General features: G+C 41.8%; 1 protein-coding gene across 4 annotated transcripts in view; it reads right to left on the bottom strand.

The window, feature by feature from the left end:
- Positions 1-12,710, bottom strand: part of ROBO3 (roundabout guidance receptor 3) — a 2,447,731-nt gene that overhangs the window by 1,496,406 nt on the left and 938,615 nt on the right. Inside the window, exon 1 of one of the 4 annotated variants that reach the window (XM_044081191.1) lies at positions 4,432-5,305. The exons of the other annotated variants lie outside the window; for them this stretch is intronic. Coding sequence (XP_043937126.1) covers positions 4,432-4,498 — 67 coding nt within the window. The 5' untranslated portion in view covers positions 4,499-5,305. Of the gene's footprint in view, positions 1-4,431; positions 5,306-12,710 lie in introns of those variants that run through there. 4 annotated transcript variants of the gene reach the window in all.

Raw genomic sequence — 12,710 nt, 5'->3', positions numbered from 1 at the left:
ACATTAAATTGTTGTGTTCATATTACTGCAACTACTATGTTTTGAGCTATTAAAACTTAACATTATTCTAAACAGGAGCAGACTTAGCCCGTGTGCCAGATTTCCTTTACCACATCACACATAAGCTTTTTGGGACAATCTCTCCTCTTAAACATCCCTACTGAATTACCCAACCTCTGCAAAAAAGAATGTATCATCAGTTACCAGGCAGTCAGGCCCTATGCAGGTGTGTCCTACATTTGTGTCACTTCAGTTATTAATATAGAAAAGATAAAGTGCTACAGTATCTCATTTCTGGAGTGCCATGATCAGATTTGATATCAGCATCCATGTAACTTGAAGCCCCTTCTTTGGGGGGAAATAGCAGAAGCCTTACACTTCCTGTGTTTGTATTACTGCCGTATCTTTCCACACGCCTCTTAAGTTTCTATTATTTCTCTTCAATTCTTCTGGATGAAAATGTCAGGAACAGCCCTGCAAGCCCATTTCAGTCTTCCTGTTGCAAAAACTTTTGTTGGCTTAATGTTTATCCAGTGTTTTGTACTACAGCGAACAAACCTTTGACTTTCTAAGCAATCATCGGTCTGCATTGCTTCAGTCAACTTTGATAACACTGTCAGAGCTCTCAACTGTCCAGATTTGACATCATATTATTGGTCCTTTCTTCATAAAACTGAATGGTTTTCTGGCAAATCAGTGAAGACTGAATTCACTAAATAATAACAGACATTTAAGTTCAGACTTCTTATCCTTCAGAAAATGTATGATAACACAAAACTTGTTATTCTAGCAACTATTTAAGTTTATACAAGTAATATTTAAAACTTGTCCCTATTTTTGGGCCTTTGTTTCCTTATTATTTTTAGTTTTATCAAGGGTATGATGTATATAAGCTTTTATTCGGTTCTGCTACCCCTGTGTTCATATTATGATTTAGCTTCCTATAAATAATGTCTCTGTACCATGTCAGCCCACAGTATCTGATTTAATGTATGCCAGACATACCACTGGAGGTTTACTGAGACTGTATGTGTACTTTACATCAGAGAGTAACTGCCTGTCCAATGATGCAGTTTTACTCTCCATGCAATGACATAGTATTATTATATAGTACTACTGTCTGTGCAATGATACGTGTGACTGTCTGTGCAATGACAGTGTTTTACTGTTAGTGCAATGATGCGTGTTACTGTCTGTGCAATGACAGTGATTTACTGTTAATGCAATGATAGTGTTTCACTGTCAGCGCAAGAAAAGTGTTTCACTGTCAGTGCAAGGAAAGTGTTTCACTGTCAGTGCAAGGAAAGTGTTTCACTGTCAGTGCAAGGAAAGTGTTTCACTGTCAGTGCAAGGAAAGTGTTTCACTGTCAGTGCAAGGAAAAGTGTTTCACTGTCAGTGCAAGGAAAAGTGTTTCACTGTCAGTGCAAGGAAAAGTGTTTCACTGTCAGTGCAAGGAAAAGTGTTAGTGTCTATATAAGGATGCAGTGTTTTACTGTTTATTCAATGATAGTGTTATGGTCTATACAATGATACAGTGTTTTACTGTTAGTGTACTAATGCAATGTTACTGTCCTTGCAATAATCCAGTATTACCCTCTGTTTAATTAAATACTGTTTTCCTGTATGTGTAATGATACAGTGCTTTTCTGTCCATGCAATGACACACTGTCTTCCTGTCCATGCAAAGATAGTGTTTTACAGTTTGTTCAATGATACAGTGTTTTGTTCAATGATACAGTGTTTTATTATTTGTTCAATGGATACAGTGTCACTGTTGGTGCAAGGATGCCATGTTTTACTGTCTGTGTAATGATGCAGCGTTTTACCGTCCATCCAATGGTATGGTGTTTTACTGTAAATTTAACTAAACATGCAGTGACATGCTGTGTTACTATAATGTCTTTTTAGTTCTTAGGTTATTCTAATTTGTAGTTTTTCTCCCCAGACTTTACTTGTAAACAGGCCTAGTCTCAGAAGAATTATAGCAAAATAAATAAACAGCAGTTAAGTAAGTAAACTCACAACTCCTCCCAACAGGACTAAATGAATACTAGCAAGGTGAAGGCAACAAAGGAAATCAATAAGCCTGGCCTTGTCTGCTGTAACTTTTCTAATTTAATGTCTTGTGTACTGAGTGTTTTTATGTGATGCAGCAGGTGTAGACCACATCCCTAAGTCCTAATGCTGCACCTGCACCACCCCAGAACTGCCCCACAGTCCACATAGGGAGCTCACTACTGCTAACATTATTTATTATTTTGAAGCCGCGGTGGTACAGCGGTAGCATTGTTGCCTCACAGCAAGAGGTTCTCCTGTTTGATTCTCGGCTGGAGTGCCTTCTGTGTGGAGTCTGCATGTCCTCCCCGCAGTCGAGTGGCCTCTGAAAGACATGCATGAATGGGCGTGCCTTCGCTGACGGTTGGGCATCGAGCTGGCAACTCAGCACCATAAAAATCTACTGCCAATCATTAGCGGACCGGAGTTCTGCTGTGGCGACCCCTAACCAGGGAAAGCCGAAAAGACAAACAAAAACATTTTTACATTTGTTAACTGAGTTAAGTCTGTCTGGGTTCTTAGAAGCCCTTTTTCAGCAGAGACCTGAGGAAAAAGCTCCCCCCCAAAAAAGTTTTAAGTAAACAAATAGTAAGAACAAAGACAAACACAGATCATATTTTAAGTATACATACTTCTGAAGTAATTACATAACATGCAATAAAGGAATATACAGAATAGATGGAAATACAATACAAATATGGAAATTTTCACATAGTATGGCAAGAAACTAAGCAGAAATATGGTAAGACTAAGGTCAATACATTGCTGAAACCAAGGTACTAGGCATGAAGTAGTAATTTATATTTAATGTACTTAAATATGCTTGGAAGCTCCTTTCTTACAGATACATTACTCTAAGAATTACTGGAATTGTTCTGCATGTCAACACTTCTTTAGTTTTGTTTTTGTTTTAACCTTGTTTATGACTGTACTTTTCCTGAGGTTTAACAAATCCTGAGGATTTAACTTTTATCTTTCTACTCACTCTCTTCAGGATATAGCATTGTTTTTTTCCCATTCCTTTTAGTGAAACACCATGAATTAAATATTCAAATGAAGCACCTGATTAGTTATTGAACAGGTCACTATCGACTTACAGATGATCTCAACATTTCTCATCTGTGTCCGTTTTTGCTATCCGTTTATTCTACATAAGACATCTTATGTTGGCACTGCACCATTCTGTCCCTCGTTCTCCCTGCATCATTAGGCTGTACATGAAAACAACAACTACAACAGAAGGCTGCTTTGGAATCACAGGAGCATTTCTTACAGCTGTGAAAATGTCCTATGAGAGGTGCACCCATCCCCCACGTGGTCACCAATTGTTAGGAAATGACTGACTGGCTTTCTATGTCATTACTGTATAAATGAGTACATCTGTGTAGACTAGGAAACCCCCCCCCCCCACACACACACACATACACACACACTTTCACAGTAAATAAAGACCTTTTTCTGTGAAAGGTGAGAAAAAATTAAATCAGTACAACATGAATAATATGAAATCTGATTATTTTCCAAGTAGAGTTACCACCTGTCCCTCTTTGCAAGGGACATTCCTTCTTTGGGCAGTTATGTCCTGTGTGGAATAAAAAACCTAAATATGAAAGAAATGGCAACTCTCCTGAGATTTCAGGACAAAATATATTGTCTTTCTACATTTGAAATACATTTGGGCATTTGAAAAGGTAGCAACCATATTTCCAAATCATCATTGTACTTAGCACAAAAAATGTAGAAGCAGGTAAACATTTTTTTTCAATTAAAAAGAAACACTTCGTTGACCCACAAAGTATGTATTTAAATTATATACGTACATGTGTGAATATGGCTGAATTACAATGAACTCAAATATTGTATTAGGATATGCATCGCATATAAGTATGTTGTATACAGACTGAAACACTTTGAACACAATCTGAAAGTGTTTGCGGCTGACACTGACTGACGTACCCCCACCATGTAACGCACAGCTTTTATTACTTACACAGTAAACATTATTTACAACTAACACACATTTCAGGCATTTACCTTTCGGGACACGTAGAATTCTGGGATCAAAGGGTAAAAAACCCCAAACGAAAATCCAGCTACCGAGGGAGTGGGTTGTGCTCTGGAACACTATTTATATATTTTGGGATCCTGGCCACTAGATTAATTATTGCCCTGTTACGCACTGTATCGATCATTTTGGTTGGCATGTAGCACGTAAACGTTACTTAATACCCCAACATACTCCCGCATTATGTGTTCTAATGGGAAATTGACTCACCTGAAAGCACTAACTTCCAGTCTCAATGAGAAAATACAAGTATATACAGAAAGAAAATATACACTCAAAGTTCTCCAAGGAAAATGTCCATGTTCGTTACCTGAACTTAAGCAGGTGAGCAGACACAGCAAACAGAAGACGGTCTCCTCCAGGGGTACTTGCTGCATAACTTATATTCCACTAAGCCAGCAGTTCGGAGATCAGCAACCTGGAAAAGGCGAACTACACTCCACCAGTCCCTTCTTATTCCTGCTCCCCAGACTTGAGAGCGACACTACAAGTACTTCCTCGAAAAAAACCGGTCCATTTCGTTCCAGTAGTTAATGGCACCTTTGATGCCAAGTAGGAAGGCCCCAGATGCAACTAGACCAAGATGCAGAAACTGAAGGTTGCTACGGGGGTACTGAAGCAACAGGGGGTGAATAGCCTGATCCAAGACTGCACCAATACCCAAAGATGGAGAAAATGGCCACTGTAGAAAGATTAGGACTGGACTAGCCACCAGAGAAAACGTTTGGGGCAACAGAGTGCTGCAACAACCACATGAATGTATTTTTGTGGCACTTCAGCAAACGGGTCTGTGTCATCCAAGGAAACGGCTGCTGGAAAACTGCATACAGACGGGCTTCTGACCACCAGTGCAAGGCGCTGAAAACAGAGTACAGAGTTCAAAACTTTTTATCCTCATTTAGAACTTCTTTATAGTTTCACTCAGTGTGTCTCATTCCATATCTGAGCACATTTCCAAGTAGCAAACATCCAAAACAGCTGAGGAAGCGCTTCGGACCAGAAAGGACTGGGAATAGCAGGACATAAGGTAACTGGACAATGTTACTTGTGCAGAAAAGCAGCCCTTTCCATGCACTTTATCCTGTTAGTGTCAGACTAGAAGTGCTCTCACAGCTGCCAAGTTTTTGCGCACCAAACGAAGTGGATTCGACGGTGTCCTGTCCACCAAGAGTAACCCGTTATTCCCTGCAAATTACATCCCGCATGGACCTCCGCCCCAATCCACAAAACCCCACCCAATCCTCCACAGGAACCGCCCATACAGTCTTACTTCCCTCCCCTTCTTTCTCTTCCTCCTCCATCCTACTAAAACAATGAAACAATTTAACGGCAGTTTCGGAAATATTCACTTATCTCTGAACCAGTGAATTCATGGATAAAAAAGAACGGCTAGACAGATAAATAAGCCAAAGATAACCAGAAATCTGCACCCAGGGAGCCGTCTTAAGTACTAGTATTATTTAATTAGAGAGTTAACACAATCCGATGAGATACATTAACTGCCATTCTCTGAACACAAACCTCTCGTTTCTTGTTTTGTTTCAGAAAAAAAAATCTCTGCAGCCCGTTGGAAGTTAGAAATAAATAAACGAATACACAACCTTCAGGGAAGGATGGAAAAGCCGTTTTCTACACTTCGTTTTACTGCCCCCCTATCATACTTCTCAGTCGCTGAGTAAAGCAGTGATTAAAAAATCACAGTAGAGTTAGAGAGAACATACTAACAGAAAATCTTCAAGTACTATACTCACGAAGACTGTACAGCTTAGTTAATTTATTTAATAATTTGTTCAGGTCTGCCAGCTCCTGATCCGGCCTTCAGATTTTGCTCTATTCCTTATAAGTTATAACACTTTATTATTATTTGACAAAACAGTTGTCTCTGCCTAGGGTTACCACCTGTCCCTCTTTGCGAGGGACAGTCCCACTTTGGGCAATTGTGTCCTGCAAAAAAAAAAAAAAAAACTAAAAAATGGCAAATGTCCTGAGATTTTGAGACAAAATATATTTCTTAAGTTTTCTTTAGTAATTGCATAAAACAGTTATGTTGTATCTGAAACACATTAATATTATATCAAATATAACTCAAATGCTACAAAAAATAATCTTTTATTTTGGCAAAAAAGTGAAGTTCTGTCCATTGCACTGGCCGTGGGTATGTTTTGTCCTGCGAAATCTCACATTTCTACAAAAAATGTCTCACTTTGGGCATTTGAAAAGGTGGCAACCCTACCTCTACCAGTTTTGTCAGTACTAGCCACTCGGCAGTGTAAACATTGGCTCTAGGTGATTTGGTCATGTTGACTAATGCTAATGTGACACCGAACTCGAGGTAAAGATAGGAAAAGGAGGGCGATGATGAGTGACCCCTTCATAAATATAAATACTTAGGTTACCTGCTTTTTCACATTCATAATAAAGCAGATTAATACAAAATGTTGCTGTTCCATCAGTGTTGTAAGACAATCGTAATGTTTAAACATATCCCTTCATTCGAACATTTGATGTCCTTCTATGTCACTGTTGCAGTATTCTTGAAAGAGGGGATGTCCTGTCCATGCACCCCATCACTCAACCCGTAGTGAAATGCTTGAAAAAGATCTTGTTTGTGCTGTAAGTCCTATTTATGCTCCTCACACAAAATGTAGGGCATAAAAGGGATGTACAGATATAACTACCCAGAACTTCTTTTGCCACCAGCTCAAACACTATTGTTGCAAGTTGTTTTGAACAATCTGTTGCTGTTCTGACTCTTTCAACACCAGATAAGTGCCTGATGGGGTTATTTTTTTCTTTTTATTTCATCTTTTAAAAGTTTCCTTCTTGGTCTTGTATTTGTTATCACTATCATGTCTCTCCTATCCTTAAGTTCCAGAGAAATTATCCTTCTAGACCTGCTTTTGTTTGCAGGCAACCCTACCAGACCTCTATTTGCAGGAGGGGTGGGAGGTGGACCCCCTCTGCTAAGGGCTTCTCAGATTACTGTAGCCCAGAAGTCTCCATTGTTTGATAATCCTGCTTCTCTGACAATTCACCCCTTCATCCCCCCCACCTTTAGACCAGGTATCTTTGCCCTTCAGCTCTACCTTTGTCTTCCAAATTGGCATCTCACCACTTAAGACTCTCGTGTTCATTCTATTATCCATCAGGGTTACTTCATGGTATGGAAATCTCTCCCTCCTTTTTCCTGGGATTCCTCACCCCCCTCATTTCCCAGAGATTCTACAGTCCCTGTTAAACCAGGGGACCATTCAACCTGTCCTCCCCCAAGTGGGATGGGGTTTTTATTCCAGGATGTTCCTGGCTCCTCGAAAGAAGGGCACTTGGTGACCTATTATGGATCTCTCTCTCTCAGTTCAACACCTTTCTCGAGATCACTTCTTTTCAGATGCTTGCTTTTCAAACTCTGGTTTCTCTTGTATTACCCTAGGCTTTTCTGGTGTCCTTGGATCTGAAAGATGCTTACCTTTGTATCCCTATTCACCCTCTCTACAGGAAGTTTGCATTTTTCTGCGTCTTCCTCATTTTCAGTTCTCTGCTTTGCCCTTTGGTCTCTCTACTGCCACAAGGGTATTCACAAAATGGCTAGCTCCTGCGATTGCCTTCTGCAGGCTCCAAGGCATTCAGATTTTTCCTTATCTAGACCAACTGTTACTTCAGGTACCTTTCCCCATCAATTGTTGCAGGATCTGCAGTTCACCATCTCTCTCCTTCAAAGTCTGGGGTTTACTATCAGCTTTCAAAAGTCAATCCTGACTCCCTCTCAGTATAGATTCAGAGGTAGGTACTAGGCTATCTGCCCGAGGGCATTTATAATCCTAGCCAGAGTGTGTCAGCTTTCACCACCCCATTAATTAACTGAGCCTCTGTCAAGAACAGCCAATGAAGTAATCCCAGGGGTGAATTTTCTCTTACCCATCCACTCGTCAAGGTTTCTCTAGTGAGGGGCTCTGCCTAATGTAGTTAGGAATTTTGTTCCAAAGCATGGGGAGTCTCTGTGACAAGAATCTATCCCTCCAGCATGTTCTATTTAGTGTTGTGGTGAGGTTTAGCTCACTACAGTGAGTGGCTCGCAGTGACTTGGATTTCTTTAGGTGGAGCATGTCCATCAGTTCTGAGTTGGACATGGCTTTGTAAGTCAGGCAGAAATCACCTCTGAGTAAGCGATATGCCACTGAGTACAGCCAGAGTTTTTCCAGTTGGGCTGCATAGGACATATGTTTGAGGCCAGTAATCCTCTTGGTGATGTACTTTTGTGGTCTTTCCAGCTGTTGGAAGTGTCTTGTGAGGTACATCCCAAATGGGGCATTGTACTCTATGATGGGTCTGATGAGTGACGAGTAGAGGGGCACTATAACCTCTTTATTTTTAGATGAGAACACTTTAGTAATTAGATGGGCTACATAGACGGATTTCCTAACTACTTTGGCAATATGATTGCCAAAGGAGAGATTACTATCTACTTGGGTCCCCAGATCTCTTATTACCTCTTCTGTATTAAGGGGGCTGCCACCTATGTGATAATTCATGGGTGTTTTGTTTTTCCCAAATGGGATGACTATGCATTTTTGGCATTTAGCTTGAGACCATGACTTTGACACCAGGTGTCCGTCTCAGTAAGGCCTTTTTGGAGAATGTCCGTGTCAGCCGGAGAGCCAATTATGGGTCCCAGTTTGCAGTCATTGGTGAGCTTGGTTAGCCATAGTCCTGCTGTGTTTGCCTGTACTTCTGAAAAGTATATGCCAAACAGTAGGGGTCCCAGGACCAAGCGTTGTGGGACACCACTTGTGACTGGTTTAGAGTCAGACCTGGAGCCCGCTATTCTTACCATGTGAGTTCCGTCTGTAAACCAGTTGGCAACCCATCTCGTGATGGAGGGGTTTTTGTTCAGGCTGGTGAGTTTTTCTATAATTCCCGAGTAGGGAATGGTGTCAAAAGCCTTGGCGAGGTCAAGGTTGGCTGTGTGAACCACCTTCCCCACATCTATGGCCTTGGTGACTGTCTGGAAGAAGTCAACCAAGTTTAGTAGGCATGATCTGCCCTTAACAAAGCCGAACTGGGTTGGGTCAAGTGTTTGAAGGTTTCCAATGTCTTTGTTAATGAGTTCCATGATTATGCGCTCCATAGCCTTGCAGACCAGGCTAATCAGGCTTATGCGGCGATAGTTACCAGGGTCAGTTGTGGCCCCTCCTTTGTTGAGCAGAATAACCGTTGCTGTGCGCCATTCTATGAGCACATAGCCTGTGGAGAGGCTGAGGTTGAACAGTGTGTTTAGGTGGGGGGGGTTAGTTCGTTCTGTAGTTCATGCAAGACGCAGCCTGGGACACCATCTGGCCCCATTGACGCTGTGCTTTTGGCTTTTGAAAGGGCTGTTTTTACCTGTGCGTCTGTGATTTCCAGAACACTACACTTTTCCGGTATTGTTGTGGGCCCTTTTGGGGGTGAGAGGGGGGGTGACGTTTGCACTGAATCTATCTGCCAGGATGTTGGCAGTATCAGTAGGTTCAGTATATTTTGTGCAATTTTGCACTAGCTCAGAGCATATCTGTGAGTTGCCACTTAGATTCTTGACATAGCTAAAAAAGGCTTTGTGGTTATCTTTCAAATCCTTGGCTATTTTTCTTTCGAAGTTAGCCTTGGATGATTTTATGAGGGACCTTAGTTTCTTACTGATACTGATCAGGGATGTCTTTCCTTCTTGGGATTTGCTTTTTTTTAACTAGTTTCCTCCTCCTATTGTATAGCCTGTTTATGGCAGGGATCCACAAGACTGGTTTCCTTCTCTTAGGGGAGTGAGTCTTGGTTTTGCTAGGGATGGCACAATCCATGCATCCTTGTAGGTGCTCATAGAGTGCATTTGTAAAGGTTCCTACATCTTGGACACTGTTATCCTTTAGTGTGGGGGCTGTGCTATAGAAAAGTTTTTCACTGTGGTTTCCTTGGTTGGGGGTGGTGGTGTGGTGTGGATATCCAGAGTGATTAGTTTATGGTCTGATCTAACCAGTGGTGGGTTGACCTCTGGTGCAGAACACCTGTCACCCATGTTGGTGATGACCAGGTCCAATATGTTTTCATCTCTGGTAAGGGAGTTTACCAGCTGATCCAGGGCATTTGAGTTGATAAATTCCAGGAAGAGCTGGACTTGGGAGTTTGTACTTGAGTAGTTTTTCCAGTTAATGGTAGGGTAATTGAAATTGCCCAATATCAAGGGTGTTCGGTAGGACCTTCATGTTTTCCAGTGTCTCCAGAAAGGTGGAGTGGTGGTCCTGGGTCATGGAGGGTGATCTGTAGCAGGCCACAATTTGCATTGCAGATTTGCCCGATGTTAGTTGCACATGGATGATCTCAGAGGTATCATGCTGCGCCACTAACCTGGAGGTGTAGGTATCCTTGATGAATATGGATACACCCCCTCCTTTTGTGTTTTGGTCCATGTTTTGTGGCCGAAAAGTGTGGTATGAGTTATAGCCCGGCAGTGCTGGGGTGCTCTGTGGAGCCTTGAACCAGGTTTCAGTTACTGCACAGATGTCGACATTCTCCATACTGAGGAGTGCTTCAAGCGCACACATTTTGAGATTTAAACTCCTGGCATTGAGTAGCATAACCCTCATTTTTTTATTTGTGCTGTTTACAGAGGTGGGTTTGACTTTTGAGCCTTGCCTAAAAAAGGCACTATGGGGGCAGCAAGAGCCTTGGCCAGTATTCGAAAGCCTAGGGGTGACAGGTGTAAGCCGTCTCTTGCAAAGCAACAAGGCTTGTTGAGCATGTCATCCCAGGCTGACAGACACTGGATCCCCTTTGAATGACACCAGAAGCTTAGCCAATTGTTGAAATTGATAATTTTTTCTTTATACTGAGGTATCATTCTTGATGAGGGCAGGATGCTACTTAGGGTCAGGGTCATACCCACCTGGGCTACATGATCAGAGAGCTCTTCCATGTCTCTTTTCATGTACTCCAGTGAGGTACGTCTCAGGTCATTGACACCAACATGAACAATGACAGAGTCATATTTGTACTTGTTCTGGAGTGACCCGAGTGCTTGTGTTATGTGGCGGATTCTGGCTCCCTACAGGCAGCTAACAGTAACCTTCTCCTTGTCCAGCCTAGTGAGTGGAACGTCAGTGTGCTTGACTATAGAGTCACCTATTACTAGTGTGTTAGGTATGTTATTTCACCTTAAGGGCTGTGATTGTGCGGCACACTAATTTTTTGTTTTATGTGTTGTCTGATTTGTGACGGGAGGTGCAGGTTTTTTGGGTGTCTGCTTTGGAGGTCTCTGATGCTTTTGCAGGTTTTTATTTAGAGCCTCCAGCTATGATTTTGTGTATTTATGTGCATTTTTTGCCAGTGCTGGTTTAGTATGTCTATGTGAGACTGGAGGTGTGGTGCAAGTGTTAACCTTCTCCTCATGACTGCATGTTCCAGTCTTGGGTGGAGAGAGCTTAGCCTCCAATTTAGCTATATAATTGCATCTCTCGCATATGTTAATGTTTTGTGGTAGGAGAGGGTTGTCTGTGTACATGAGGCAGTTGTAACATTGCCTCAGGATACCCAGGTTCACCAGCTGGACTGGAGAGTATACCTGAAATTGCCCTTTGGTCATGCCTGAATAGTAGGGTGAGCTGTTTAGTCACTTGGTTGGTGAGGGGTGAATAATGAGCCTTGTCCTGCTGAGCAATCAAGTGTCGGGGTATATTAGTGTTTTCTATCAGGTCTGAGCAAGTGCTGGACTGTAGGATGCTTTTTAAGTGCTTAGGTTGAGAGTTAGACTACTTTCAAGGGAAAAACTGAAGAGGAGACTTGGTGGAGCCGGGAATAATTTAGTCCTAGCTAACCGGCACTGCCCAGATGTGCAAAACTGTGCAAATGCGTTTTTTACAGCAGGGAAATGAAAGAGATAGAAATTAGCCCAAAATGGCCAATAAACTGCTAACTTCTGGGCTGGAACCACTCCTCCAGGGACAGATGGCTGCCCAAAGCTCCCTCTCTCACAGATGAACAGAGAAACCTTCTTCTATCCAAGTAAGGCAAGGGCAACTCAGAAACTTGTATCACCGCCCTGAATTCAGCACTAGCTTGAAAACTGGACTATACTAGCTTAGGAATCTGGGAAACAAGGAAAACATTTGTTTTGAAAAGATAAGGCAAAAACAGTTAAAAATACACTTAAATCAGCTTTAAATGACTACAAACAGTAAAAAATACACTTAAAACAGCTTTAGATGAGTACAAGCAATCAGAAAAGGCTTTTAAACAAATTACCCAGTTAACCAGTAAAAAAATCTCAAAATTGAGCCCTGTTCCTGTAGTCTTCAATCAGACAAGTTCTAACTGCACACTCCTGCCACTGGGGTGCAGGGGAACCTTCTCCAAAAAGAAGACCTGGATTAGTGCTCAAGTTATACAAACAAAGCAAGATTCAGCAGGCCTGAATCTACTTTATGCGGCAGCAAACAAGGCACACCAATTTCAGTAAGAAACAGTTCAAATATGCAGGCACTATAAGCCTCTAGCCAGAAATTCCCAGCTCAGAAGGGCAGAGTCCAGCCTCTCCTCCCACAAGAGTGCAGACCACAAACCTTCTTA

The sequence above is a fragment of the Protopterus annectens genome, chromosome 8.part0 (genome assembly GCF_019279795.1).
Source record: "Protopterus annectens isolate FY-2018-M chromosome 8.part0, PAN1.0, whole genome shotgun sequence".
Lineage (NCBI taxonomy): Eukaryota > Metazoa > Chordata > Ceratodontiformes > Protopteridae > Protopterus > Protopterus annectens.
This window is presented reverse-complemented; position numbering and strand designations above follow the sequence as displayed.